The 26,771-nt window shown below is 40.8% G+C and overlaps 1 protein-coding gene and 1 long non-coding RNA gene across 4 annotated transcripts in view; one reads left to right on the top strand and one right to left on the bottom strand.

Annotated features, from left to right (window-relative positions):
- Positions 1–26,771, top strand: part of LOC309802652 — a 39,187-nt gene that overhangs the window by 8,047 nt on the left and 4,369 nt on the right. The gene's annotated exons all lie outside the window — the stretch shown is intronic.
- The window catches only part of MYZAP (myocardial zonula adherens protein), a 119,330-nt gene continuing 108,738 nt past the window's right edge, over positions 16,180–26,771 (bottom strand). For 2 of the 3 annotated variants that reach the window (XM_082618377.1, XM_082618378.1), the window contains one exon: positions 16,180–17,129. In XM_082618377.1, coding sequence (XP_082474503.1) covers positions 17,033–17,129 — 97 coding nt within the window. In that variant the 3' untranslated portion in view covers positions 16,180–17,032. Of the gene's footprint in view, positions 17,130–18,368; positions 26,767–26,771 lie in introns of those variants that run through there. The other variant, XM_082618379.1, reaches the window with a different exon arrangement.

Below are 26,771 nucleotides of genomic sequence, written 5' to 3'. Positions count from 1 at the left end.
ATTGGTGAAAGTGGGCTGTTAAAGTCCCCTACTATGAATATATTACTGTCGATTTCCCCTTTTATGGCTGTTAGTATTTGCCTTATGTATTGAGGTGCTCCTATGTTGGGTGGATAAATATTTACAATTGTTATATCTTCTTCTAGGATCAATTACTTGATCGTTATGTAGTGTCCTTCTTTGTCTCTTCTAATAGTCTTTATTTTAAAGTCTATTTTGTCTGATATGAGAATTGCTACTTAAGCTTTCTTTTGGTTTCCATTTGCATGGAATATCTTTTTCCATCCCCTTACTTTCAGTCTGTATGTGTCTCTAGGTCTGAAGTGGGTCTCTTGTAGACAACATATATATGGGTCTTGTTTTTGTATCCATTCAGCCAATCTGTGTCTTTTGGTGGGAGCATTTAGTCCATTTACATTTAAGGTAATTATCGATATGTATGTTCCTATCCCCATTTTCTTAATTGTTTTGGGTTCGTTATTGTAGGTCTTTTCCTTCTGTTGTGTTTCTGCCTAGAGAAGTTCCTTTAGCATTTGTTGTAAAGCTGGTTTGGTGGTGCTGAAGTCTCTCAGCTTTTGCTTGTCTGTAAAGGTTTTATTTCTCCATCAAATCTGAATGAGATCCTTGCTGGGTAGAGTAATCTTGGTTGCAGGTTTTTCTCCTTCATCACTTTAAACATGTCCTGCCAGTCCCTTCTGGCTTGCAGAGTTTCTGCTGAAAGATCAGATGTTAACTTTATGGGGATTCCCTTGTGTGTTATTTTTCCCTTGCTTCTTTTAATATGTTTTCTTTGTATTTAATTTTTGATAGTTTGATTAATATGTGTCTTGGTGTATTTCTCCTTGGATTTATCCTGTATGGGACTCTCTGTGCTTCCTGGACTTGATTAACTATTTCCGTCCCATATTAGGGAAGTTTTCAACTATAATCTCTTCAAATATTTTCTCAGTCCCTTTCTTTTTCTCTTCTTCTTCTGGAACCCCTATAATTCGAATGTTGGTGCGTTTAATGTTGTCCCAGAGGTCTCTGAGACTGTCCTCTGTTCTTTTCATTCTTTTTTCTTTATTCTGCTCTGCAGTAGTTATTTCCACTATTTTATCTTCCAGGTCACTTAATCTGTTCTTCTGCCTCAGTTATTCTGCTATTGATCCCATCTAGAGTATTTTTAATTTCATTTATTGTGTTGTTCATCATTGCTTGTTTCATCTTTAGTTCTTCTAGGTCCTTGTTAAATGTTTCTTGCATTTTGTCTATTCTATTTCCAAGATTTTAGATCATCTTTACTATCATTATTCTGAATTCTTTTTCAGGTAGACTGCCTATTTTCTCTTCATTTGTTAGGTCTGGTGGGTTTTTATCTTGCTCCTTCATCTGCTGTGTGTTTTTCTGTCTTCTCATTTTGCTTATCTTACTGTGTTTGGGGTCTCCGTTTTGCAGGCTGCAGGTTTGTAGTTGCCATTGTTTTTGGTGTCTGTCCCCAGTGGCTAAAGTTGGTTCAGTGGGTTGTGTAGGCTCCTCATGGAGGGGACTAGTGCCTGTGTTCTGGTGGATGAGGCTGGATCTTCTCTTTCTGGTGGGCAGGTCCACGTCTGGTGGTGTGTTTTGGGGTGTCTGTGGCCTTATTATGATTTTAGGCAGCTTGTCCTCTAATGGGTGGCGTTGTGTTCCTGTCTTGCTAGTTGTTTGGCATCGGGTGTCCAGCACTGTAGCTTGCCGGTCGTTGAGTGAAGCTGGGTGCTGGTGTTGAGATGGAGTTCTCTGGGAGATTTTCGCTGTTTGATATTATGTGGAGCTGGGAGGTCTCTTGTGGACCAGTGTCCTGAAGTTGGCTCTCCCACCTCAGAGGCACAGCACTGACTCCTGGCTGCAGCACCAAGAGCCTTTCATCCACACAGCTCAGAATAAAAGGGAGAAAAAGTAGGTAGGTAGGTAGGAAGGAAGGAGGGAGAGAGGGAGGGAGGGAGGGGGGAAGGAAGGAAAGAAAGAAGTAAAATAAAAAAATAATTAAAATAAAAAATAATTATTAAGAAAAAAAATGTTTTAAGAAAAGGAAAAAAAAAAAACGGATGGATAGAACCCTAGGACAAATGGTGGAAGCAAAGCTATACAGACAAAATCTCACACAGAAGCATACACATACACACTCACAAAAAGAGGAAAAGGGGAAAAAATCATAAATCTTGCTCTCAAAGTCCACGTCCTCAATTTGCGATGAGTCGTTGTCTATTCATGTATTCCACAGATGCAGGGTACATCAAGTTGATTGTGGAGCTTTAATCCACTGCTTCTGGGGCTGCTGGGAGAGATTTCCTTTTCTCTTCTTTGTTCTCACAGCTCCCGGGGCTCAGCTTTGGATTTGGCCCCGCCTCTGCGTGTAGGTCCCTGGAGGGCGTCTGTTCTTCGCTCAGACAGGACGGGGTTAAAGGAGCAGCTGCTTCGGGGACTCTGGCTCACTCAGGCCCGGGGGGAGGGAGGGGTAAGCCTGCAGTGGCAGAGGCCACTGTGCCGTTGCACCAGCCTGAGGCATGCCGTGCGTTCTCCCGGGGAAGTTGTCCCTGGATCCCGGGACCCCGGCAGTGGTGGGCTGCACAGGCTGCCTGGAATGGGGATGTGGATAGTGACCTGTGCTCGCACACAGGCCTCTTGGTGGCGGCAGCAGCAGCCTTAGCATCTCATGCCCGTCTCTGGGGTCCGTGCTTTTAGCTGCGGCTCGTGCCCGTCTCTGGAGCTCCTTTAAGCAGCGCTCTTAATCCCCCTCTCCTCGCGCACCAGGAAACAAAGAGGGAAGAAAAAGTCTCTTGCCTCTTCGGCAGGTCCAGACTTTTTCCCGGACTCCCTCCCGGCTAGCCGTGGTGCACTAACCCCCTGCAGGCTGTGTTCACGCCGCCAACCCCAGTCCTCTCCCTGGGATCAGACCAAAGCCCGAGCCTCAGCTCCCAGCCCTGCCCACCCTGGCGGGTGTGCAGACAAGCCTCTCGGGCTGGTGAGTGCCAGTTGGCACCGACCCTCTGTGCGGGAATCTCTCCGCTTTGCCCTCCGCACCCCTGTGGCTGCGCTCTCCAACGCGGCTCCGAAGCTTCCCCCTCCGCCACCCGCAGTCTCCACCCGTGAAGGGGCTTCCTAGTGTGTGGAACCCTTTCCTCCTTCATGGCTCCCTCCCACTGGTGCAGGTTCCGTCCCTATTCTTTGTCTCTGTTTTTTCTTTTTTCTTTTGCCCTACCCAGGTACCTGGGGAGTTTCTTGCCTTTTGGGAGGTCTCAGGTTTTCTGCCAGCATTCAGTAGGTGTTCTGTAGGAGTTGTTCCACGTGTAGATGTATTTCTGGTGTACCTGTGGGGAGGAAGGTGATCTCCGCCTCTTACTCTTCCGCCATCCTCCCCTTGCCCCCCTATTTTGAATTATGGTTTTCTCAGGGTATATGCCCAGTAGTGGGATTGCTGGGTCATATGGTAGCTCTATTTTTAGTTTTTTAAGGAACCTCCATACTATTCTCCATAGTGGCTGTATCAATTTACATTCCCACCAACAGTGCAAGAGGGTTCCCTTTTCTTCACACCCTTTCCAGCATTTATTGTTTGTAGATTTTTTGATGATGGCCATTCTGACTGGTGTGAGGTGATACCTCAGTGTAGTTTTGATTTGCATTTCTCTCATAATTAGTGATGTTGAGCATCCTTTCATGTGTCCGTTGGCCACCTGTATGTCCTCCTTGGAGAGATGTCTATTTACGTCTTCCGCCCATTTTTTGATTGGGTTGTTTGTTTTTTTGATATTGAGCTCAATGAGCTATTTGTGTATTTTGGAGATTAATCCTTTGTTGCTTCCTTTGCAAATATTTTCTCCCATTCTGAGGGTTTTCTTTTCGTCTTGTTTATGGTTTCCTTCACTGTGCAAAAGCTTTTAAGTTTAATTAGGTCCTATTTGTTTAATTTTGTTTTTATTTTCATTACTCTAGGAGGTGGGTCAAAAAAGGTCTTGCTCTGGTTTATGTCGAAGAGTGTTTTTCCTGTGTTTTCCTCTAAGAGTTTTATAGTGTCCAGTGTTACATTTACGTCTTTAATCCACTTTGAGTTTATTTTTGTGTATGGTGTTAGGGAGTGTTCTAATTTCATTCTTTTACATGTAGCTGTCCAGTTTTCCCAGCACCACTTATTGAAGAGGCTGTCTTTTTTCCATTGTATGTTCTTGCCTCCTTTGTCATAAATTAGGTGACTACATATGCGTGGGTTTATCTCTGGGCTTTCTATACTGTACCATTGATCTATATTTCTGTTTTTGTGCTGGTACCATACTGTCTTGATTACTATAGGTTTGTACTATAGTTTGAAGTCGGGGATCCTGATTCCTCCAGCTCCGTTTTTCTTTCTCAAGATTGCTTTGGCGCTTTGGGATCTTTTGTGTTTCCATACAAACTGTAAAATTGTTTTTTCTAATTCTGTGATGAATGCCATTAGTAATTTGATAGAGATTACATTGAATCTGTAAATTGCTTTGGGTAGTATAGTCATCTTCACAATACTGATTCTTCCAATCCAAGAACATGGTATATTTCTCCATCTGTTTATGTCATCTTTGATTTCTTTCATGAGTGTTTTATTGTTTTCTGAGTACAGGTCTTTTGCCTCTTTAGGTAGGTTTATTCCTACGTATTTTATTCTTTTTGTTGCGATGGTAAATAGGATTGTTTCCTTAATTTCTCTTTCTGATCTATCATTGTTAGTGTATAGGAATGCAAGAGATTTCTGTGCATTAATTTTGTATCCTGCAACTTTACCAAATTCATTGATTAGCTCTAGTAGTTTTCTGGTGACATCTTTAAGATTTTCTATGTATAGTATCATGTCATCTGCAAACAGTGACAGTTTTACTTCTTGTTTTCCAGTTTGTATTCATTTTATTTCTTTTTCTTCTCTGATTGACATGGCTAGGACTTCCAAAACTATGTCGAATAAGAGTGGCGAGAGTGGACATCTTTATCTTGTTCCTGGTCTTAGTGGAAATACTTTCAGTTTTTCACCATTGAGAATGATATTAGCTGTTGGTTTGTCATATATGGCCTTTATTATGTTGAGGTAGGTTCCCTCTATGCCCATTTTCTGGGTAGTTTTTATCATAAATGGGTGTTGAATTTTGTCAGAAGCTTTTTCTGCATCTATTGAGATGATCATATGGTTTTTATTCCTTAATTTGTTAATATGGTGTATCACATTGATTTGTGTATATTGAAGAATCCTTACATTCGTATGACAAATCCCACTTGATCATGGTGTATGATCCTTTTGATGGGTTGTAGGATTCTGTTTGCTAGTATTTTGTTGAGGATTTTTGCATCTATGTTCATTAGTGATATTGGTCTGTAATTTTCTTTTTTTGTGATATCTTTGTCTGGTTTTGGTATCAGGGTGATGGTGGCCTCATAGAAAAAATTTCAGTGTTCCTCCCTCTGCTATATTTTGGAAGAGTTTGAGAAGGATAGGTGTTAGCTCTTCTCTAAATGTTTGATAGAATTCCCCTGTGAAGCCATCTGCATAATTCACAGATTCATTTCCCTTCCAGCTCTAAAATTCTATACTTCTACAAAAATGTCACATTTCTCCTCTTTGTATTTCACTGTGATCCCACTGCAACAAAAGGTTTTCTTCAGCTACCCAAGGGTTTAGGCTGTAAAGTGCATGCACTCCACACTAAAAGTAAATTCTTGCATTAGTTATCCAAACTGTTTAAAATGAGGAACCAAATTTTCAGCTCATATCTCCCTCTTTATCAGCAAATAGTAATTTAAAGCTAATTACCAGGGCTGTGATTCCCCAGTGACAGACTGTGGGCTATTAAAATTAATCCTGACAGAAGATCCTTGCTGCTTTCTCCAAGCACATTCAGGCCATTGGTTTATGAACAGGATGAACAGACGGCCCATCCCAGAGGGCTTGAGGGAGGAAGTACGTTAAAATGGCTGCCTGCATCTTTGTTTGCTCAGCTGCTTGGAAAAACTAAGACTGAGGGAAATGGGATTAATCAAGGGGGCAGTTGCCCATGGAAAAAAAATAGGAAGACTCTGGTGAGAAAATTCCAGCCAAATAAGGTTCAAGTCAAAGGGAAAGAATTCTTATCTCTTCAGACTTTCACACGGTTGAGTGTTGTTTGGTGACAAATTTCCCATTTCGGGCCACCACAGTGTTTTATGATATTTTTGTTAGCATGTGAAGAGAGAATTCAGGAAAAAAAATTAAATGTTTGATTCTCTAAAGTTCCAGGTGATTTACTTTGTAATTAGCAACATTAATGAAGATTATTGGTTAGATATGTGACTAATGGTGATTGAATAGCACCTTTCTATGATTTTTCATATGAATAAACTCACAAACCAGAAAAAAAAAGTCCTTGAAAGCTCGCATGTACTGCTGTGTGGTACAGAATGTACAGACACTGTAGCTGAGGCTCCTTCTCCTCCCTCTCCCATTAGGAGACAATCTTCTTTTTTTTACATTTTATTGAAGGATAGTTGATCTACAATGTTGTGTTAATTTCTGCTGTACAGCAAAGTGATTCAGTTATATACACTTTTCCATATTTTCTATTATGGTTTATCACAGGATATTGAATATAGTTCCCTGTACTATAGGGTAGAACCTTGTTGTTTATCCATCCTATATAAACTAGTTTGCATCTGCTAATCCCAAACTCCCAATCCTTCCCTCTCCCAAACCCCTCCCCCTTGGCAACCACAAGTCTATTCTCTATGTCTGAGTCTGTTTCAGGAGACAGAATCTTGAATAAGATGTAAAATATCTTCCCCTCTCCTGACTTATTTCACTTCCCTTTGATGCGTTGGCTAAAATTCCACCAATAAGAAAACTACTAGGTTAAAAAGGATCTTCCCTTGAGACAGTAGATATTTCTAGAAGGGTTGCGGCCTATCAGTCATTTACAGTTGAGTGTGAATTTGTTCCAAATGGCTTTCTCACAAAAGGCTAGCTGAGGTGATGACTTACACTAAAAGAGTGGGCTTTGTTAGGAGGGAAAGTGAGAAAATGGAGAGAATTTTGAGCAATTGGAGAGGAAGAGTAGACCAGAGAAAGTGTTAAAACAGAGAGTTCAGGTGGCAGGAAGACCCCAGAAGGCCTCCTTTTCACAATTTGGAGAATATGTAGGCCAGGCAAAAAGGGAGGATGTCAAAACGAAACTTTGCTTAGAATTGCTTCAGATTCCATGCTGGAGGGCAGACCCTCCTATATGTAAGTGGGCCTTGTCTTAAGATTCTTCATAAAATATCCAGTACATTGTTTAAGGGAGGTAATTTGCAAAGTCACTAAAGGGTGAGATTTAATAATTTCCTTTCAAGTTTCATGGGAGAGGGATTTGAGAGTTGTGCCGTTAGTGGAGGGAAAGAAGAACCAAGTCTCTACCACAATGCTGGCACACTGTATGTCTCACTCTTTGGAATCTGATGTACATCAGAGGCCATAAAATAAAGAAACTGGTGATCGGCAGCAAAATGGACTTAGAGAAAACTGACCACCCTTCTCCTCTCATGAGACCTAGCCGGAATCAAGTATCTGGTCACCTTTAATTCTCTGTCTTGCATGAAAAAGAACACAGCTAGCTCCGAAAAGCTTCAGCTAGGGGGAATAGGAGAAAAGGAGCAAGGGATACCCATAATATAGAGTCGGGAGAATGACAAAGGAAAAAAAAGTCATCCTTGATTTTCTTCTCCAAAATTTGGAGGAGAGGAATAGTCAAGCATAGTATATAGACAGTAAAGGTGATCCAGATCAGAGAAGTGAAGGGGTGGTGATGAAATTTGTCAATCTCCAGCTATGATTTTGGGAGGAGAGGGTTTGTGTACCGCTAACTTTGTGGCCAGTTAATTTCCCAGGCCTCAGTTTTCTCCCATTTAAAATGAGGGTATTGAACCAGAGAAACTCCAAGGTGCATTTCAGTGCTTAAATTATAGTATTCTAGGATGACTGATGTTATTCTTTGACAACATCTGCATCTATTTAAGTTCATAAATGTTGAAGAAATATTTGGTATGCAGTAAACCAGGAAGCAGGTAGCTCCCTTTAAATAAATAGTCATCCAACATTAATGAAGTTTAGGGTATTATCAACCTTTGCTGGACTCCTGTGGTTGCCCGTATCTTGTGGGACTGGATCATGTTTTCCATCACCTAGAATTCTTGGGCTTAATTTAATTTTTATATCTAATGGATGACAGCTCTGAGTAATTTAAGATTGTTTATAAGGTTAAAAAAAACCTGCAGTTGTCAAAATAGCAGAAAACAGACAAAGGGTAATGAATGATGTGGGAGGAACATCACTTCAAGCTGACTGGAGAAAAAGGTGGTTTGAAGGAATAAGTATTTTCTTTATAATGCACAGAAAGAAAAACGTTAGATAATGTAAATAAAGGGTTGCAGATTCCGGGTCTTTGGCCACATCCAATCTACAGATGAATTTGCTCAGCAGCACAGAGTTTTTCAAAATAATGAATTTGAGTGATTTTAAGATGGACATGTACTTATAATCCTGGTGAGCACTCTTCTTGCCTCTTCCTGCCACCAGCCACTCACCCCCATTATCCTACCACAGAACCTTGCCACTTTGATGCAAACTTCCTGGACACCAGGACATTTGGGTGTGTGATGCAAGTATAAATGAAAAATGTAGGCCAACTCTTTTTCTTTTTTGAGAGGCTGCAATTACAGTCTGTTCTCCATGTATGTGGGTTCCACATCCATGGATTCAACAAACCTTGGAACCAAAATATTCAGAAAAAGAAAAAACAATTCTGGAAAGTTCCAAAAAGCAAAACTTGAATTTGCCTGTGAATGGGAAACTATTTACAAAGCATTTACATTGTATTAGGTATTGTAAATAAGCTAGAGATGAATTAAATTATACGAGAGAATGTGCGTACGTTTATGCAAATACTACACCATTTTATATAACAGGCTTGAGCATCTGTGGATTTTGGTATTTGTGGGAATGTGGGGCCTGGAACCAATTCCCCAACCTTCTGTTGATACTGAAGGATGACTGATACCATGAAAACTTCTCGATCACTTCCTAGATCACTTGTTATAGGAAGGTGTTCTTTACCTCTAAATCTGTTTTCCTAAGGCCTTCTGTGTTTTAAGAATCTCTACAGGGAATTCCTTGGTGGTCCAATGGTTAGGACTCCACGCTTCCATTGCAGGGGTCATGGGTTCAATCCCTGATCAGGGAACTAAGATCCTGCACGTTGTGCGGTGCGGCCCCCCCCCGCCCCCCCCAAAAAGGAATCCCTACAAATGGTTGTCAGGTGATTCATAGAGTTAATGTCCCCACAGATTGTAAACTTCATTGATATTGCAAGTTTGGTTTTGGGGAGGCGGTTTGTTTTTGCTAGAATCAAGTGTAAAAAGTGGATATTAATTCAAAAGAACTCAGCCTTTTCTGGGGAAAACCAGTTTGCATGATTTGTAGTCAGACTAATAAATGCTCTAGTCAAAGGATATAATCCTGTTATTTTGAACAATTGCTAAGAAGTTGTTTGCAAGCATCTCTAATAATATATAGAGTTTGTTTACAAAGCTTGATTGAACATTTTTATTTATAGCAAAAGCCATTTTAAAAGGTCAAAGAAAATTATGAATCTTTATGATTACTGTAGAAACATTAGCATCTTTACAACTACATTTTCTGTTTTAAATTCCGTATTGGGATTTTGTGATAAAAAAGGTCAACTTGAGACAGCCCTTATTTCCTTCCCCCAGCCCTCCAAAAATGTTTAAATAAATTTGTGGGTGCCATAAAGATATTTTATTTTAGGGTTGGGCCACAAAGTGACCAGTTAAGATTTTTCAGGCTGAATATGCATTGTTTAGGAGGTGGCAAGTTAGAGGGGAAAGGGGAGAATTAAAATATTTGCAACATGTCATTAATCTCCAGCAAGAGCCAAGAGTTGTTTTTTTCCCCCTTCATTTCAGAACTAATCCAGCTTTCTGTTATTTGGCTCAGAAAAGTCTTAAATCTGTAACAAGAGAGTAACTTCCTGTTCTCAAGAGTATGGCTGCCAAAGAAAACATTTACAAGAAAAGTTCCAGGGCCAAAAAATTGCCTACTAATTATTTCTCAGCCCCCCACACCCCTAATTCAGGAAGGTGAATGCTGTAAATGCTGTATGTTAAAACTCAAAAGTATGTGTTGAAAAATTAAGAGAAAACCCCCAAGAACTGTTTGCCATTTATTTATATTTTATTGCATTCAAATTACATCAGTTTTATGGCCTTTGGGCACAAATTAATGTTTCTTACAATATTTTGTTCAGAATTCCACAAAGATTATACTATACCTTCATCTGAATACATTATGGAAGTTTTTACCTGGTACCTTCCCAACTGAAGAAGAGAGAAGCAGCCCCAGCATTCAGGAACTCACCTAGTCCCACCAGCTGCAAGCTGGCCTGATACTCAGCAGTGGGTCTTGGTTTTCTCCTTGGGGATCTATCTGTTCAGTGTAATGTCAGTCAAAATTCCAGCAGCCCATAGGTAGAAACTGACAGACTGTAAAATTCATATGGAAATTCAAAGGTCCTAGAATAGCCAAAACAACTTTGAAAAAGAACAGAGTTGAAAAGCCTATACTACCTGACTTCAAGGGCTTAAGATAAAGCTTCGGTAATCAAGACAGTGTGGGACTGGTGTTAAGATAGACAACTAGATCAGTATAACAGAGTGTATAACAGAGTGTATAGACCTGTGCCTGTATGGGCAGTTGATTTCCAACAATGGTACAAGGGCAATTCAGTGGAAAATGGGTAGTCTTTTCAACAAATGGTGCTAAAACAATTAATTGGACATCCATATGCAAAAACCTCTTTGATTTATACTTCATACCATGTATTAGTAATCTAATCCTGCCTAACAAATTACCTCCAAACTTTGCAGCCGTCTCCCTCTGGTCTCTTTCCTCTGGTCTCTCTTTCCAGAAACATATCTCCAGTCTTTCTTTGGGGCTTGTCCTCCTCTGACAAAGTCAAGTGAGTTATTCTCAAATTTACATGAAAGGAAAAGGAGTCTATGGTTTATTTAATCTTATGTTTATCCAGACACAATTTTTTTTTTGCCCTACTTTCCTTCTGCACAATCCTACTCACAAGTAAGCATTATTCATTGTCTCTAATGTGTGTCCAATAAGAGGAAATCCTTGGGTTTAAAAATATTCATGTGCAACACCTCCTTCACAGTAGTGACTAGTACTGATAGCAGGGGTCAGTTGTTGGTACCGATTGCAGGTATGTCTCTGGCACAGTGCTGGAAACTTTTCCTGTGCTGCTTCACATGATCATCACAGCAGGCCTCTGCGGGGGGGGGGTGGAATTCCATTTCCTTCCTAGGCAGAGCTGCTCATGGGAGCCCTGCACCTGAGAGCAGAGGTGACCCACCCAAGGGAGTATTGCAATTTAGTGGCAATACCGACTCCAGTCTTCCCACCCCTGTTCTGGAATCAGACGGGCCTGGGTGGTTTCAGGCAATTTTCATCTCTCTTTGAGTTTCCATTTCCTTTACCACAAAACAGTGGTAGTGACATTTTCTACACAGAACTGCTATGAAGGTTGACTGCTTGCATGCTGTGCCTAGGTCCGTAACTCTTGGTCTCCTTTACTTCCCCCAGCGAAGGCTCCTTCTGGATACTTTTCATTTGTAGATTTCTCCATGCTTATTGAGGTGTGGAATGAGTCCCCTCCTTTATAGGAAACTGCCCCTAAGGAGCTTACATGGATGGAGAGAAAGGAAATGTACACTATGGTCAGTCATTTGATGTGAGAGTAGAAAAGAAGGGAGCAGGAAAAAACTACCCCTGGGATTCAGAGACATCAAAGACCAGGAGGAGACAGACTCACTGGGAATAATTTTCGATGAGGATGAGGGTATTGAGGGTACACATCTGTGTGTCCCCAGCACCTGGCATGCACTGCTTGAACTGAACTGGGCCTCTGAGTCTGGATGTCAGGGAGATCACTATGGTCTGATGTGGCCTGAAATAGGACAGGAAGGAATCCTGCCCTTCCTGTCATACCCCTCACCCCACCCTCTGTCTTGGGGACCACCCTAGCATTCCTGGAGCAGGCCAATGGCATTTGCTGGGGAGAAAGAGGGTGTCCAGAGTAGACAGACACGTGGACCAGTTCAGGGTCAGTCTTGGTTGGTGCACCCTCTGTCGGGGAGACCATGTCACATCACCAAACTCCAGAGACTTCCCAAATGTTCCTCTCTCCCCAGCTAGCCCTGAAAGGAACCCTCTGGGGCATGTGCCACCCAGACTCAAACCCCATGTCAGGCACGTGGCCTGAATTTTTTGTCCCAATGGCTGACTCTTGCTTCTGATTCACTAAGCAGCAGGCCATCTGATGCCAGGATCCTGTGGGACACCAGCTTCTTCTAAGTAAGCCCAGTCCTGTTTCCATTCGGCTGCCCGGTACTCTCTGGGCCCTGAGGACACTTACAGGCCTGCAGCTCACACCTGCACGGTCCCGAGCTCAGGTATCCAAAGGCAATATCCTGAAGGAACTTTATTCACTGCCTGTTTGGGGGGGCGTGCCTGCGTAAAGCAGGCACTTTTATACACACCTTCATTTCTCACTCCTAGTGTTGGCAACGGAGTCGGGAAAGAACTCATACTGTTGGTGAGAGCTTTCAGTGGACTCCAATTTCCAGAGGCCAAATTGGAACCACATGCACGAAAAGACTTAAATGTGCCTAACCTGTGACCCAGCGATTCCTCTTCTAGGAATTTATCCTAAGCAAGTGTACAAATACATGTGTACAAGATGGTTGAGCAGAGGATTGCTTTAAAAAGAGTAAAGACAGCCTCCAAAATTCCAACATCAGGGGATAGGTCAAGTAAACCATAGTACCTCAATAAACTGGAATCCAGCTAGCTGTAAGAAACAGTGGTGTAGCTCTGTACATCTGTATCTATATATATAAATGATTATATATGTGGTTACAAAAGTATGTAGTGATAATAGGTAGCACTTACTAAGTGCTTACTATGTGCCAAGCACTATTCTAAGAACTCCACAGATATTAACTCATTTAATCTGCACACAGTGACAGTTGGGAAAGAACTGTCACTGATCCCATTATACAGGGGCTCAAAGAGGTTCTGTGCTCAAGCCACACACTAGTGACTAAGCTGAAACAGTCTCCAGAGCCCACGTTCCTGAATACCACGATTCTGCTTCTCAGTATAGGGTCCTATGTGTGCTAAAACAAAATAAATGGGGGAAGGGGGTGTGTTTAAGAAAGTCTGGAAGGATAGGAATGAGAATATTAATTGAGGCCTTATCATAGGAATACATTTTTTTTAAAAAAACTTAACACACTGCTGTTTTTCATTTCAGTTAGATGAATTTGCTGTGTAATATTAGAGATCATTCCCCCAGTTCTACACAGTACCCATGCTTATGAGGAGGTTTAAGAACAAACATCACTCTTTCAGACAGTGGGACTAATTTTGACAAAGGGTTGAGAAGGATCGGCTCTGGTTTTTTTCAGTTTCAAGTCTACCACTGAGGAAGTCTCTTCAGTGGTCTTTCTAAATAGTTCAAATAATATTTAAAATTCTCCACATGTTGAAGGTATATATAAAAGTATAAAGGGCCCAGGGACACCTTTAATGCTATGGAATGATCCCTGGCATCCTTTGAATTTAAAATCACTAATTTTTTTCCTTTTCTTGACTGTTGTAAGAAAAGAAAAAAGTTGGGGGGGGGGTGATGTGGAGCGCTTGCAGAACAGTCTTGGTTGTATTAAAACCGACATTCTTTATGCCGTTTCATTTAGAAGCTGTTTCCACATCAGCTTCTCCAGGGGCCCAGGGGTTGCCATACCTTCTGCCATGCTGAGTCCTGCTTCCCTACCTCCTGGCCCCAAGGCCTGCCTTTTCCTGAAATGCTCCTCCTTGGGGCTGCGCTAGGAAACGGTTTCTCCTGCTAGAGCAGCTCAAAGAGTGAAGGTAGCCAGGAGTCAACAGTGCTTTAAAACACACCTCAGAATGGCAGCACCCTCCTCTGCGTCCATCCCCAGGCCAGACCTCTGCGTGACCTACCTCAGTTGGCACTCACATTGGCCTATCAGGTGTGATTTTCTTTTTTTTAATTGAAATGTAGTTGATTTACAGTGTTGTGTTAATTATTGCTGTACAGCAAAGTGATTCAGTTATATATACATTCTTTTCCATTATGGTTTATCATAGGATATTGAATATAGTTCTCTGTGCTATACAGGACCTTGTTGTTTGTGCATTCTATGTATAAAAGCTTACATCTGGGCTTCCCTGGTGGCGCAGTGGTTGAGAGTCGGTCTGCCGATGCAGGGGACACGGGTTCGTGCCCCGGTCTGGGAAGATCCCACATGCCGCAGAGCGGCTGAGCCCGTGAGCCGTGGCCGCTGGGCCTGCGCATCCGGAGCCTGTGCTCCGCAACGGGAGAGGCCACAACAGTGAGGGGCCTGCGTACCGCCAAAAAAAAAAAGCTTACATCCGCTAACCCCAACCTGCCACTCCATCCCTCCCCCAATGCCCTCCCCCTTGGCAACCACCAGTCTCTTCTCTATGTCCAAGATTCTGTTTCATAGGTTCGTTTGTGTCATATTTTAGATTCCACATATAAGTGATATCATATGGTATTTGTCTTTCTCTTTCTGACTTACTTCACTCAGTATGATAATCTCCAGTTGCATCCATGTTGCTGCAAATGGCATTATTTCATTCTTTTTTATGACTGAATAGTAGTAATCCATTGTATATATGTACCATATCTTCTTTATCCATCTATTGATAGACACTTAGGTTGTTTCCATGTTTTGGCTATTGTGAATAGTGCTGCTATGAACATAGAGGTGCATGTTTCTTTTTGAATTATAGTTTTGTCCAGATATATGGCCAGGAATAGGATTGCTGGATCATATGGTAATTCTATTTTTAGTTTTCTCAGGATTCTCCACACCATTTTCCATAGTGGCTGCAGCAACTTACATTCTCACCAACAATGTAGGAGGGTTCCCTTTCTCCACACCCTCTCCGGCATTTGTTACTTGTAGAATTTTTAACGATGGCCATTCTGACTGGTGTGAGTTGGTACCTCATTGTAGTTTTGATTTGCATTTCTCTAATAATTGGTGATGTTGAGCATCTTTTCAAGTGCCTTTTGGTTATGTGTTTCTTCTTTGGAGAAATGTCTGTTTAGGTCTTCTGCCCATTTTTGGATTGGGTATTTTTGTTATTGAGTTGTATTAGCTGTTTGTGTATTTTGGAAATTAAGCCCTTATTGGTCACATTGTTTGCAAATATTTTCTCCCATACTCTAAGTTGTCTTTTTGGGTTTTTTTATGGTTTCCTTTGCTGTGCAAAAGCTTCTAAGTTTGATTAGGTCCCATTTGTTTATTTTTATTTCTATTGCCTTGGGAGACTGATCTAAGAAAACATTGGTATGATTTATGTCGGAGAATGTTTTGCCTATGTTCACGACTAGAAGTTTTATGGTGTCATGTCTTATGTTTAAGTCCTTAAGCCATTTTAAGTTTACTTTGTGGAAAAAATATGGAATGCTTCATGAATTTGCGTGTCATCCTTGCTCGGGGGCCATGCTAATCTCTGTATCGGTCCAGTTTTAGTATATGTGCTGCCGAAGCGAGCACCGGGTAGGTGTGATTATCCCAAGTTTTTAGAACATGAAGTTGATATTCAGAGAGCTTTGATGATATGCCCAAGGTCCCACAACCACAATTTAAATAAAAATTTGGTTTCAAAACATGCATTTTCCTCTTGACACTGTCCTGACTTGTGGTGATTTACTCAACTGAGTTGCTTTGCTTTCTTTGGCTTTTTTTTTTAAAGTTGGGGAGTAAGGGGTAGGGAGTTTGGGCACAAGGGAGCATGATTTTTTTTTAAGTAAAAATGATTTTTTAATTTTATAAACATGAATGCATCTTAGTGTTTCTAGAAGGTAGGTTAACTAGATAAATTTCAGGGTTTAAAGACACACACACACACACACACACACACACACACACACACAGCTTCTCTTAATGGTTTATAAATGATTCTAAGGACTGTACTGATTGAAAGATTATGGTGCCCTGACTTGGACAGTCCAAAACCCCTTCTACACAGTCATGGATGACACACAATGATAGCATCAGTAGAACAAAATATATGGCATTTATTAAACATGTGACATAGGTTATAATATCAAAGTAGAGCATGCATGAACAAATCACTCATTCCTTCAGCAAAAACACCAATTGATATTGAAAACATTAAGTGATTAAATTTCCACAACACACAAAATTCTCTTTCAGTTAAAGTGAGAAAGAAAGAAAAAATAAATCACAGGTTGAATAAATACAGTGATTTCAGCTGGCCCCATAAAGGCATAAGGCACAAAGTAAACCAAGGGGTTAGCACGTCAGAATGAAGCGTGTCTGCCCACACGAGGACCAGCTGCAGCCGAGGCTCCCACACCCCTGCACAGGTCCTCGGCACCCGCCCCTTCCTTCCCAGGGTCACTTTTCCCCATGTGCCTGCACTCCTGCGGACAGGCTTCCCTGTAACAGAGAAACACCGCCTCTAATACTTCTACGGGTAAATAAAACCTTCATGCTGTAACAAATGATCCTGGCAATAAGTAACATGAAATTTCAAGTTAATGCCTTGTTTCCTCCCAGCCAAAGTCTAGTAAAACAGAAAATAGTGAGGGAATTCTCCTGATAGGACTCAGTGTCCGCATGGAAAGCTAATGACGGCCCAGTACAGCAGGGTACATACACTGGTTGGGTGTTTGAAATATGACTTGAAACCTCTCTCTCCTGCCTTCCCCCTCCCCCTCCACTTTCCTTCATGTTTAAGAAGTGGATCAGAACCTCAGCAGTTTCCACTGCAGCTTAAACAGTGTATAGGACAAAGCAACAGTCACCCTTTCCAGACTTCACGCCACAGGGTTCCAGGGCCTTTGTCCATCAGTGAAAAGTGCACGTCTCCAAGTGCTTAAGTCAGAGTTTTCTTCATGGTTAACTCCAGGACTCGTGTGTATGGGGTATAATTCCTGGAAGGCACTGCGATCTCACGAGTCCTACCTGTTTGGCTGAGAAATGAGAAAACGCAGTCAGGAATATGAAACAAAACTTACCATATGCTTCATGTGGTAAGATAACTCTAGGAAATCCTTTTCAACACTTAAAAATAGACTGTAGTAATGTAGTTGAATATTTCATTTAAATATTATGAGGGAGAGAAAACCGTAATTCAAAAAGAGTCATGTACCACAATGTTCATTGCAGCTCTATTTACAATAGCCAGGACATAGAAGCAACCTAAGTGTCCATCAACAGATGAATGGATAAAGAAGGTGTGGCACATATATACAATGGAATATTACTCAGCCATAAAAAGAAAGAAAATTGAGTTATTTGTAGTGAGGTGGATAGACCTAGAGTCTGTCATACAGAGTGAAGTAAGTCAGAAAAACAAATACTGTATGCTAACATATATATATATAGAATCTAAAAAAAAAAAAGATTCTGAAGAACCTAGAGGCAGGACAGGAATAAAAACGCAAATGTAGAGAATGGACTTGACACGGGGAGGGGGAAAGGTAAGCTGGGATGAAGTGAGAGAGTGGCATGGACATATATACACTACCAAATGTAAAATAGATAGCTAGTGGGAAGCAGCTGCATAGCACAGGGAGATCAGCTCGGTGCTTTGTGACCACCTAGAGGGGTGGGATAAGGAGGGTGGGAGGGAGACGCAAGAGGGAGGCGATATGGGGATATATGTATATATGTAGCTGATTCACTTTGTTATAAAGCAGAAACTAACACACCATTGTAAAGCAATTATACTCCAATAAAAAAAAAAGTACATTAGTGGTTGCCAGGGCCTAGGAGAAGGGGGGGATGGAGTTTGACTGCTAAGGGGTACAGGGTTTCTTTTTGGGGTGAGGGAAATTTTCTAAAATTAGATAAGTGGTGCGGGTTGCACAACTTTGTAAATATACTAAAAACTATTGAATTGCACATTTTAAAAGGATGAATTCTGGGCTTCCCTGGTGGCGCAGTGGTTGAGAGTCTGCCTGCCGATGCAGGGGACACGGGTTCGTGCCCCGGTCTGGGAAGATCCCACATGCCGCGGAGCGGCTGGGCCCATGAGCCATGGCCGTTGAGCCTGCACGTCCAGAGCCTGTGCTCTGCAACGGGAGAGGCCACAACAGTGAGAGGCCCACATACTGCTAAAAAAAAAAAAAAAAAAAAAAAAAAGATGAATTCTATGCTATGTGAATTACATCTCAGTAAAACTTATTAAAAAAAGAAGAATATGAGGGACCATTATTTTTAGCAATTTCTTTAAAAAGTTTTATTGGAGTGTAGTTGATTTGCAATGTTGTGTTAGTTTCAGGTGTACAGCAGAGTGATTCAGTTATACATATATTAATTCTTTTTCAGATTCTTTTCTCATATAGGTTATCACAGAATATTGAGTACAGTTCCCTGGGCTATACAGTAGGTCCTTGTTGGTTATTTATCTCATATATAGTAGTGTGTGTATGTTAATCCCAAGTTCCTGATTTATCCCTCCTGCCCACATTTCCCCTTTGATAACCATAAGTTTTCAATATCTGTAAGTCTGTTTCTGTTTTGTAAATAAGTTCATCTGTATCATTTTCAAAAACTAGATTCCACATGAGTCATACCATATGATATTTGTCTTTCTCACTTAGTGTGATCATCTCTAGGTTCATCCATGTTGCTGCAAATGGCATTATTTCGTTCTTTTTTATGGCTGAGTAATATTCCATTGTATATATGTACCACATCTTCTTTATCCATTCCTCTGTCAATGGACATTTAGGTTGCTTCCATGTCTAGGCTGTTGTAAATAGTGCTGTAATGAACACCGGAGTGCATGAATATTTTCTAATTGTGGCTTTCTCCAGATATATGCCAAAGAGTGGGATTGCTGGATCATATGGTAGTTCTATTTTTAGTTTTTTAAGGAACCTCCATACTGTTCTCCATAGTGGTTGTACCAATTTACATTCCCACCAACAGTGTAGGAGGGTTCCCTTTTCTCCACACCCTCTCCAGCACTTACTGTTTGTAGACTTTTTGATGATGGCCATTCTGACCGGTGGTAGGTGATACCTCACTGTAGTTTTGATTTGCATATCTCTGATAATTAGTGATGTTGAGCATCTTTTCATGTGCTTTTTGGCCATCTGTATGTCTCCTTTGGAGAAATGTCTATTTAGGTCTTCTGCCCATTTTTGGATTGGGTTGTCTGGTTTTTGTTTTTTTTTGACATAGGGCTGCATGAGCTGTTTGTATATTTTGGAAATTAATCCCTTGTCAGTCACTTTGTTTGCAAATATTTTCTCCCATTTTGTGGGTTGTCTTTTCGTTTCATTTATGGTTTCCTTTGCTGTGCAGAAGCTTTTAAATTTAATTCGGTCTCATTTGTTTATTTTTGTGTTTTTTTTTTAATTTTATTTTTTTATTGAAGTATAGTTGATTTACAATATGGTGCCAATCTCTGCTGTACAGCAAAAGTGACTCAGTTATACACATATAGGCATTCTTTTTTTATATTCTTTTCCATTATGGTTTATCATAGGAGATTGGATATAGTTCCCTGTGTTATATACATTAGGACTTTGTTTATCCATCCCTATCTATAATAGTTTACATCTGCTAATCCCAAACTCCCAGTCCTTCCCTCCCCCAACACCCTCCCCCTTGGCAACCGCAAGTCTGTTCTCTATGTCTGTGAATCTGTTTCTGTTTTGTAGATAGGTTCATTTGTGCCATATTTTAGATTCCACATATCAGTGATATCATATGGTATTTGTCTTTCTCCTTCTGACTTACTTCACTTAGTATGATAATCTCTAGTTGCATCCATCTTGCTGCAAATGGCATTATTTCGTTCTTTTTTTATGGCTGAGTAGTACTCCATTGTATATATGTACCACGTCTTCTTTATCCATTCATCTGTTCGTGGACATTATGTTGTTTCCATGTTTTGGCTATTGTGAACAGTGCTGCTATGAACATAGGGGCGCATGTATCTTTTTGAATTACAGTTTTGTCCAGGTATATTCCCAGGAGTGGGACTGTTAGATCATATGGTAATTCTACTTTTAGTTTTCTGAGGAATCTCCGTACTGTCTTCCATAGTGGCTGTACCAACTTACATTCCCACCAGCAGTGTAGGAGGGTTCCCTTTTCTCCACATCCTCTCCAGCATTTATTTGTAGACTTTTTAATGATTGCCATTCTGACTGGTGTGAGTTGGTACCTCATTGTAGTTTTGATTTGCACTTCTCTAATAATTAGTGATGTTGAGCATCTTTTCATGTGTCTACTGGCCACCCGTACATCTTCTTTGGAGAAATGTCTATTAAGGTCTTTGGCCCATTTTTCGATTGGGTTGTTTGTTTTTTTGTTGTTGAGTTGTATACGCTGTTTGTATATTTTGGAGACTAAGCCCTTGTCTATTGCATCATTTGCAAATATTTTCTTCCATTCTGTAGGTTGTCTTTTCATTTTTATATGGGTTCCTTTGCTGTGCAAAAGCTTCTAAGTTTGATACGGTCCCGTTTGTTTATTTTTATTTCTATTGCCTTGGGAGACTGACCTAAGAAAACATTGGTCTGATTTATGTCAGAGAATAAATTCTAGAAGTTTTAGAAGTTTTATGGTGTCATGTTTTATGTTTAAGTCTTTAAGCCATTTTGAGTTTATTTCTTTGCATGGTGTGAGGGTATGTTCTAACTTCATGGACTTACATGCAGCTCTCCAACTTTCCCAGCACCACATGTTAAAGAGACTTTTTCCTATTTTATATTCTTGCCTCCTTTGTTGAAGATTAATTGACTGTAGGTGTCTAGGTTTATTTCTGGGCTCTCTGTTCTGTTCCATTGATCCATATGTCTGTTTCTGTACCAATACCACACTGTTTTGATTACTGTAGCTCTAGTATTGTTTGAAGTCTGGGAGAGGTATGCCTCCTTTTTTTTTTTTTTTTTGCTCAGGATTGCTTTGGCAATTCTGGGTCTTTTATGGTTCCATATAAATTTTTGATTGTTCTAGTTCTGTGAAAAATGTCATGGGTATTTTGATAGGGATCACATTAAATCTGTAGATTGCTTTGGGTAGTATTGCCATTTTAACAATATTAATTCTTCCAATCCAAGAGTATGGGGTATCTTTCCATTTCTTTGGATCCTCTTTAATTATATTAATGTTTTATAGTTGATAGCATGTAAGTCTTTCACCTCCTTGGTCAGGTTTATTCTGAAGTATTTTTTTTTTGGTAGTATTTTAAAAGGTACTGTTTTTTTACATTCCCTTTCTGATACTTCATTGTTAGTGTAAAGAAATGCAACTGATTTTTGGATGTTAATCTTGTATTTTGCTACTTTGCTTAATTCATTTATTAGATCTAGTGATTTTTGTGTGGAGTCCTTAGGGTTTTCTATATATAGTATCATGTCATCTGCAAACAGTGACAATTTCACCTCTTCTAATTTGGATACCTTTTTTTTTTTCTTGTCTGATTGCTGTGGCTAGGACTTCCAATACTATGTTGAATAGAAGTGGTGAGAGTGGGCATCCTTGTCTTGTTCCTGAATTTAGTAGGAAGGCTTTTAGCTTTTCACTGTTGAGTATTATATTGGCTGTGGGTTTGTCATAAATGGCTTTTATTATGTTGAGATATATGTTCCCTAGGAGGTGGATCCACTTTTTGCTGCGATTTATGTTCAAAGAGTGTTGCCTATGTTTTCCTCTAAGAGTTTTATAGTGTCTGGCCTTACATTTAGGTCTTTGATCCATTTTGAGTTTATTTTTGTGTATGGTGTTAAAGAATGATCTAATTTCATTCCTTCACATGTAGCTGTCCAGTTCTCCCAGCACCACTTATTGAATCCATTGTATATTCTTGCCTCCTTTGTCATAGATTGACCATACATGCATGGGTTTATTTCTGGGCTTTCTATCCTGTTCCATTGATCTATATTTCTGTTTTTGCACCAGTACCATACTGTTTTGATTACTGTAGCTTTGCAGTATAGTCTGAAGTCAAGGATCCTGATTCCTCCAGCTCCATTTTTCTTTCTCAGGATTGCTTTGGCTATTTGGAGTCTTTTGTATTTCCATGCAAATTTAAAATTTTTTTGATCTAGCTCTGTGAAAAATGCCATTGGTAATTTGATAGGGATGGCATTGAATCTGTAGGTTGCTTTGGGTAGTATAGTCATTTTGATAATATCAGTTCTTCCAATCCAACAACATGGTATATCTTATGTGTTTGTGTCATCTTCTGTTTCTTTCATCAGCATCTTACAGTTTTAAGAGTACAGGTCTTTGGTCTCCTTAGGCAGGTTTATTTCATTTTTTTTTCTTTTTTGATACGATGGTAAATGAGATTGTTTCCTTAACACATTTTTGACTGGAGGCGTATTACGGCCACAGGTGTTAGTTTCTATAAAAATCCCCTGGTCGATAATGTGTTAAATTCTCTTTTCCGATCTTTTGTTGTTAGTGTATAGGAATGCAAGAGATTTCTGTGTATTAATTTTGTATCCTGCAAATTTACCAGATTCATTGATGATCTCTAGTAATTTTCTGGTGGCATCTTTAGGATTTTCTATATATAGTATCATGTCATCTGCAAACAGTGACAGTTTTACTTCTTTTCCAATTTGGATTCCTTTTATTTCTTTTTCTTCTCTGACTGCCATGGCTAGAACTTCCAAAACCATACTGAATAAAAGTGGCAAGAGTGGACATCCTTGCTTTGTTCCTGATCTCAGAGGGGACTTTGCACCATTGAGAATGATGTTAGCCCTGGGTTTGTCATATATGGCCTTTATTATGTTGAGGTAGGTTCCCTCTGTGCCCAGTTTCTGGAAAGTTTTTATCGTAAATGGGTGTTGAATCAAAAGCTTTTGCTGCATCTATTGAAATGATCATATGGTTTTTATTCTTCATTTTGTTAATGTGGTGTATCACACTGACTGATTTGCGGATATTGAGGAATCCTTGCATCACTGGGATAAACCCCACTTGATGATGGTGTATGATTCTTTTAATGTGTTGTTGGATTCGGCTTACTAGTATTTTGTTGACAATTTTTGCATTTATGTTCATCAGTGATATTGGCCTATAATTTTCTTTTTTTGTCTGGTTTTGGTTTCAGGGTGATGGTGGCCTCATAGAATGAGCTTGGCAGTGTTCCTTCCTCTACAGTTTTTTGGAAGAGTTTCAGAAGGATAGGTGTTAGCTCTTCTCTAAGTATTTGATAGAATTTGCCTGTGAAGCCATAGTTTCAGTACTTGTGACTGGTCTGTATTTTCTGTTTCTTCCTGGTTCAGTTTTGGAAGGTTGTATCTTTCTAAGAACTTGTCCATTTTTTCTAGGGTGTCCATTTTATTGGCATATAGCTGTTTGTAGTAGTCTCTTATGATCCTTTGTATGTCTCTTATGATCTCTTTGTATTCTTTCCATGGTGTCTGTTGTAACTTCTCCTTTTTCATTTCTAATTTTATTGATTTGAGCCCTCTCCCTTTTTTACTTGGTGACTCTGGCTAAAGGTTTATCAATTTTGTTTATCTTTTCAAAGAACCAGCTTTTAGTTTCATTGATCTTTTCTATTGTTTTCTTCATCTCCATTTATTTCTGCTCTGATCTTTATGATTTCTTTCCTTCTACTAACTTTGGGTTTTCTTTGTTCTTTCTGTAGTTGCTTTAGGTATAAGGTTAGGTTGTTTGAGATTTTTCTTATTTCCTAAATTAAGAAGATTGTGTTGCTATAAACTTCCCTCTTAGAACCCCTTTTGTTGCATCCCATAGGTTTTGGGTAGTTGTGTTTTCATTGTACTTTGTCTGTAGGTATTTTTGATTTCTTCAGTGATCCATTGGTTGTTTAGTAACATTGTTTAGCCTTCATGTGTTTGTGTTTTTTATGTTTTTTTCCCTGTAGTTTATTTCTAATCTCATAGAGTTGTGGTTGGAAAAGATGCTTGATATGATTTCATTTTCTTAAATTTACTGAGGCTTGCTTTGTGGCCCAGCATGTGATCAGTCCCAGAGAATGTTCCATGTCCACTTAAGAAAGTGTATTCTGCTGCTTTTGGATGGATGTCCTATAAATATCAATTAAGTCTATCTGGTCTGTTGTGTCATTTAAAGCTTGTGTTTCCTTATTGATTTTCTGTCTGGATGATCTGTCCACTGATGAAAGTTGGGTGTGAAAGTCCCCCACTATTATTGTGGTACTGTCGATTTCTCCTTTTATGGCTGTATTTCCCTTATATATTGAGGTTCTTGCCTTATATATTGAGGTGCTCCTGTGTTGTGTGCATATATATTTACAATTATGTCTTCCTCTTGGATTGGTCCCTTGATCATTATGGCCTTCCCCCAGAGCTCCTGTAGGTGGTGCCCTGTTGCCTGGGAGTGCTGACAGGGAAAGAAGCTCTTATGGTGGTCCCACCCTCTCCCCATGTGTCCCCCAATAATGGCACTTTGCCTCTCTGGCAGGCCCAGGCTTCTTCCAAATACACCCTCAGTTGCCACAGTCCAGCCTCTTCAGGCTGTTTCTACACAGCCAACCCTGGTCCTCTCCCTGGGTCTGACCTCCAGAGCCTGAGCTATAGCACCCAGCCCCTGCCCACACTGACAGACGAGTGTCTCAGGCTGGGGAGCACAGGGTGGCAGCGCCAACCTTCTGTGCTGGTTACTCTCTCTTTTGCCTCCCACAAACCGGTTACTGTGCTCTCCTCCTAGGCTCTGAAGCTCCCGCTCCATCCAGGCTGGTCTCCCTGCTGTGAGGAACAGGTGTGGGAACCTTTCCTTCTTCACAGCTGCCTCCCTGGATGCAGGCCCCATCCCAATGCCTTCTTTTTCTTTTTCCTATTGTCCTACTTGGTTATGTGGAGGTTTTCTTGCCCTTTCAGAAGTCTGAGGTCTTCTTTCATTATTTAGTAGATGTTTGTGACTCGTTCCACTTGTAGATGTATTTATAATGTTTTTGTGGGAGAAGGTGAGTTCCACGTCCTACTCCTCCACCATCTTGATCCCCGTACCTGGAGCCAGCCATTATTTTTAGCAACTTTTAAAGGTTATACTGGGTAGCCATGATTCAGAAAAATAAAAAAAATATGCATTCAAGGAACTCACAATTAGGCAGGAAAGATATGTATTTAAATAGTTGCAATGTGTTAGGTAATACATAAAGACATAAAAAGCTATACTGGATACTCTGCATTTGCCTGTTCAGATCCATCCCCCCTTCTCCACCCCACCATATGCCCTGGGAAGCTTACCTGAAGGTCAGCATCAGTGGGTTCCCTCAGCCTTTACCTTCCAGTTGGTTTGGACCAATTGGGAGATCAAGGGATGAGAGAATGGAGGACAGGGAGGCCAGGACATCTGTTCCCTCTGCTCAGTCTGCAGCTTGGTAGTTGGCTACATTCCTCTAGCAAAGGCCATGCTCCAGCTTACCCCTTCATCTCTTCTACCAGCTTTCTCTCCCCACCTCTTTAGGCCCAGGCTGGAAATAGCTCCAGAGCAAGCCAGTGTCCATTTTTTATTTCCCTAAAAGCTGCCCTCAAATTTTTACACAGTCCCTTCATTTAAGCCTCTTCTGTTTCCCTTTCTGCCAGGACCCTGAGCAATACAAGAGTGAACATATTATGAGCAAAGTGATGGTAGAACAAGTTAGCTTCACTGGGAGGAAATTGGCCCAGGGAAGGTGACTCCTGAAGGATGCCTAGGCATTCCTCAAGTGGGTGAGGAGGAGATGGGAATTCCTGGCAGATGGACAGTACAGGCAAAGGCAAAGAAGGGTGAACACAGAGGCCATGGTGTGGAAAGGAGACACGCTTGGCAGGACTGGAGCAAGAGTTCATGATGAAGTGGCAGAAGATGAGGTCGGGGTGGGGAAGCAGGGCCCTGTGTGCCCTGCTAAGGGGTTCAGAAGGGGACAGCGAGCCACTAAAGGTTTTTACGGAGGGGCAGGATATGCTTCTATTTTTAGTCTAGCAAGATCCCTTGGCACCGCTGAGGGTTGGTTGATTGCAGAGGCGTTAGTCTGGAAGCAGGAGGTTAATTAGGAGAGTTTTGCTATTTAGGAGGTGAGAGAGACCATGAGAACTCAAACTCTGAAAGTAGCACTGTAGGTGAAGTAGCACGGAAAGGTTGAGATGATATTTGGGAGGCAGAATTAATGGGATTTGGTGACTAAGATGGAGAAAATATCCCATTTCTTTTTCTGCCTAGACACATAACTACCTTTCCCAGCCTCCCCTGCAGTTTGGTAGGCCACATGACTATAATGGGCAGAAATGATTTATATTACTTTCAGGTTCAGCCCATATCCATTTTGCAGTCACAGATATTTTCCTAAAAGGACAATCGGAGCATATTACTGTTCTCTTTTTTTTTTTAATAAATTTATTTTTTATTTTTGGCTGCATTGGGTCTTCATTGCTGCACGCAGGCCTTCTCTAGCTGTGGTGAGCGGGGGCTACTCTTCGTTGCAGTGCACGGGCTTCTCACTGCGGTGGCTTCTCTTGTGGAGCATGGGCTCTAGGCGCGTGGGCTTCAGTAGTTGTGGCTCATGGGCTCTAGAGCACAGGCGCAGTAGTTGTGGCACACAGGTTTAGTTGCTCCGCGGCACGTGGGATCTTCCCGGACCAGGGCTCGAACCCGTGTCCCCTGCA

Source organism: Mesoplodon mirus (genome assembly GCF_964341445.2).
Source record: "Mesoplodon mirus genome assembly, chromosome: 4".
In the NCBI taxonomy this organism is placed as follows: Eukaryota; Metazoa; Chordata; class Mammalia; order Artiodactyla; family Ziphiidae; genus Mesoplodon; species Mesoplodon mirus.
The sequence above is the reverse complement of the archived record's forward strand: the minus strand, read 5'-3'. Positions and strand labels throughout refer to the sequence as shown.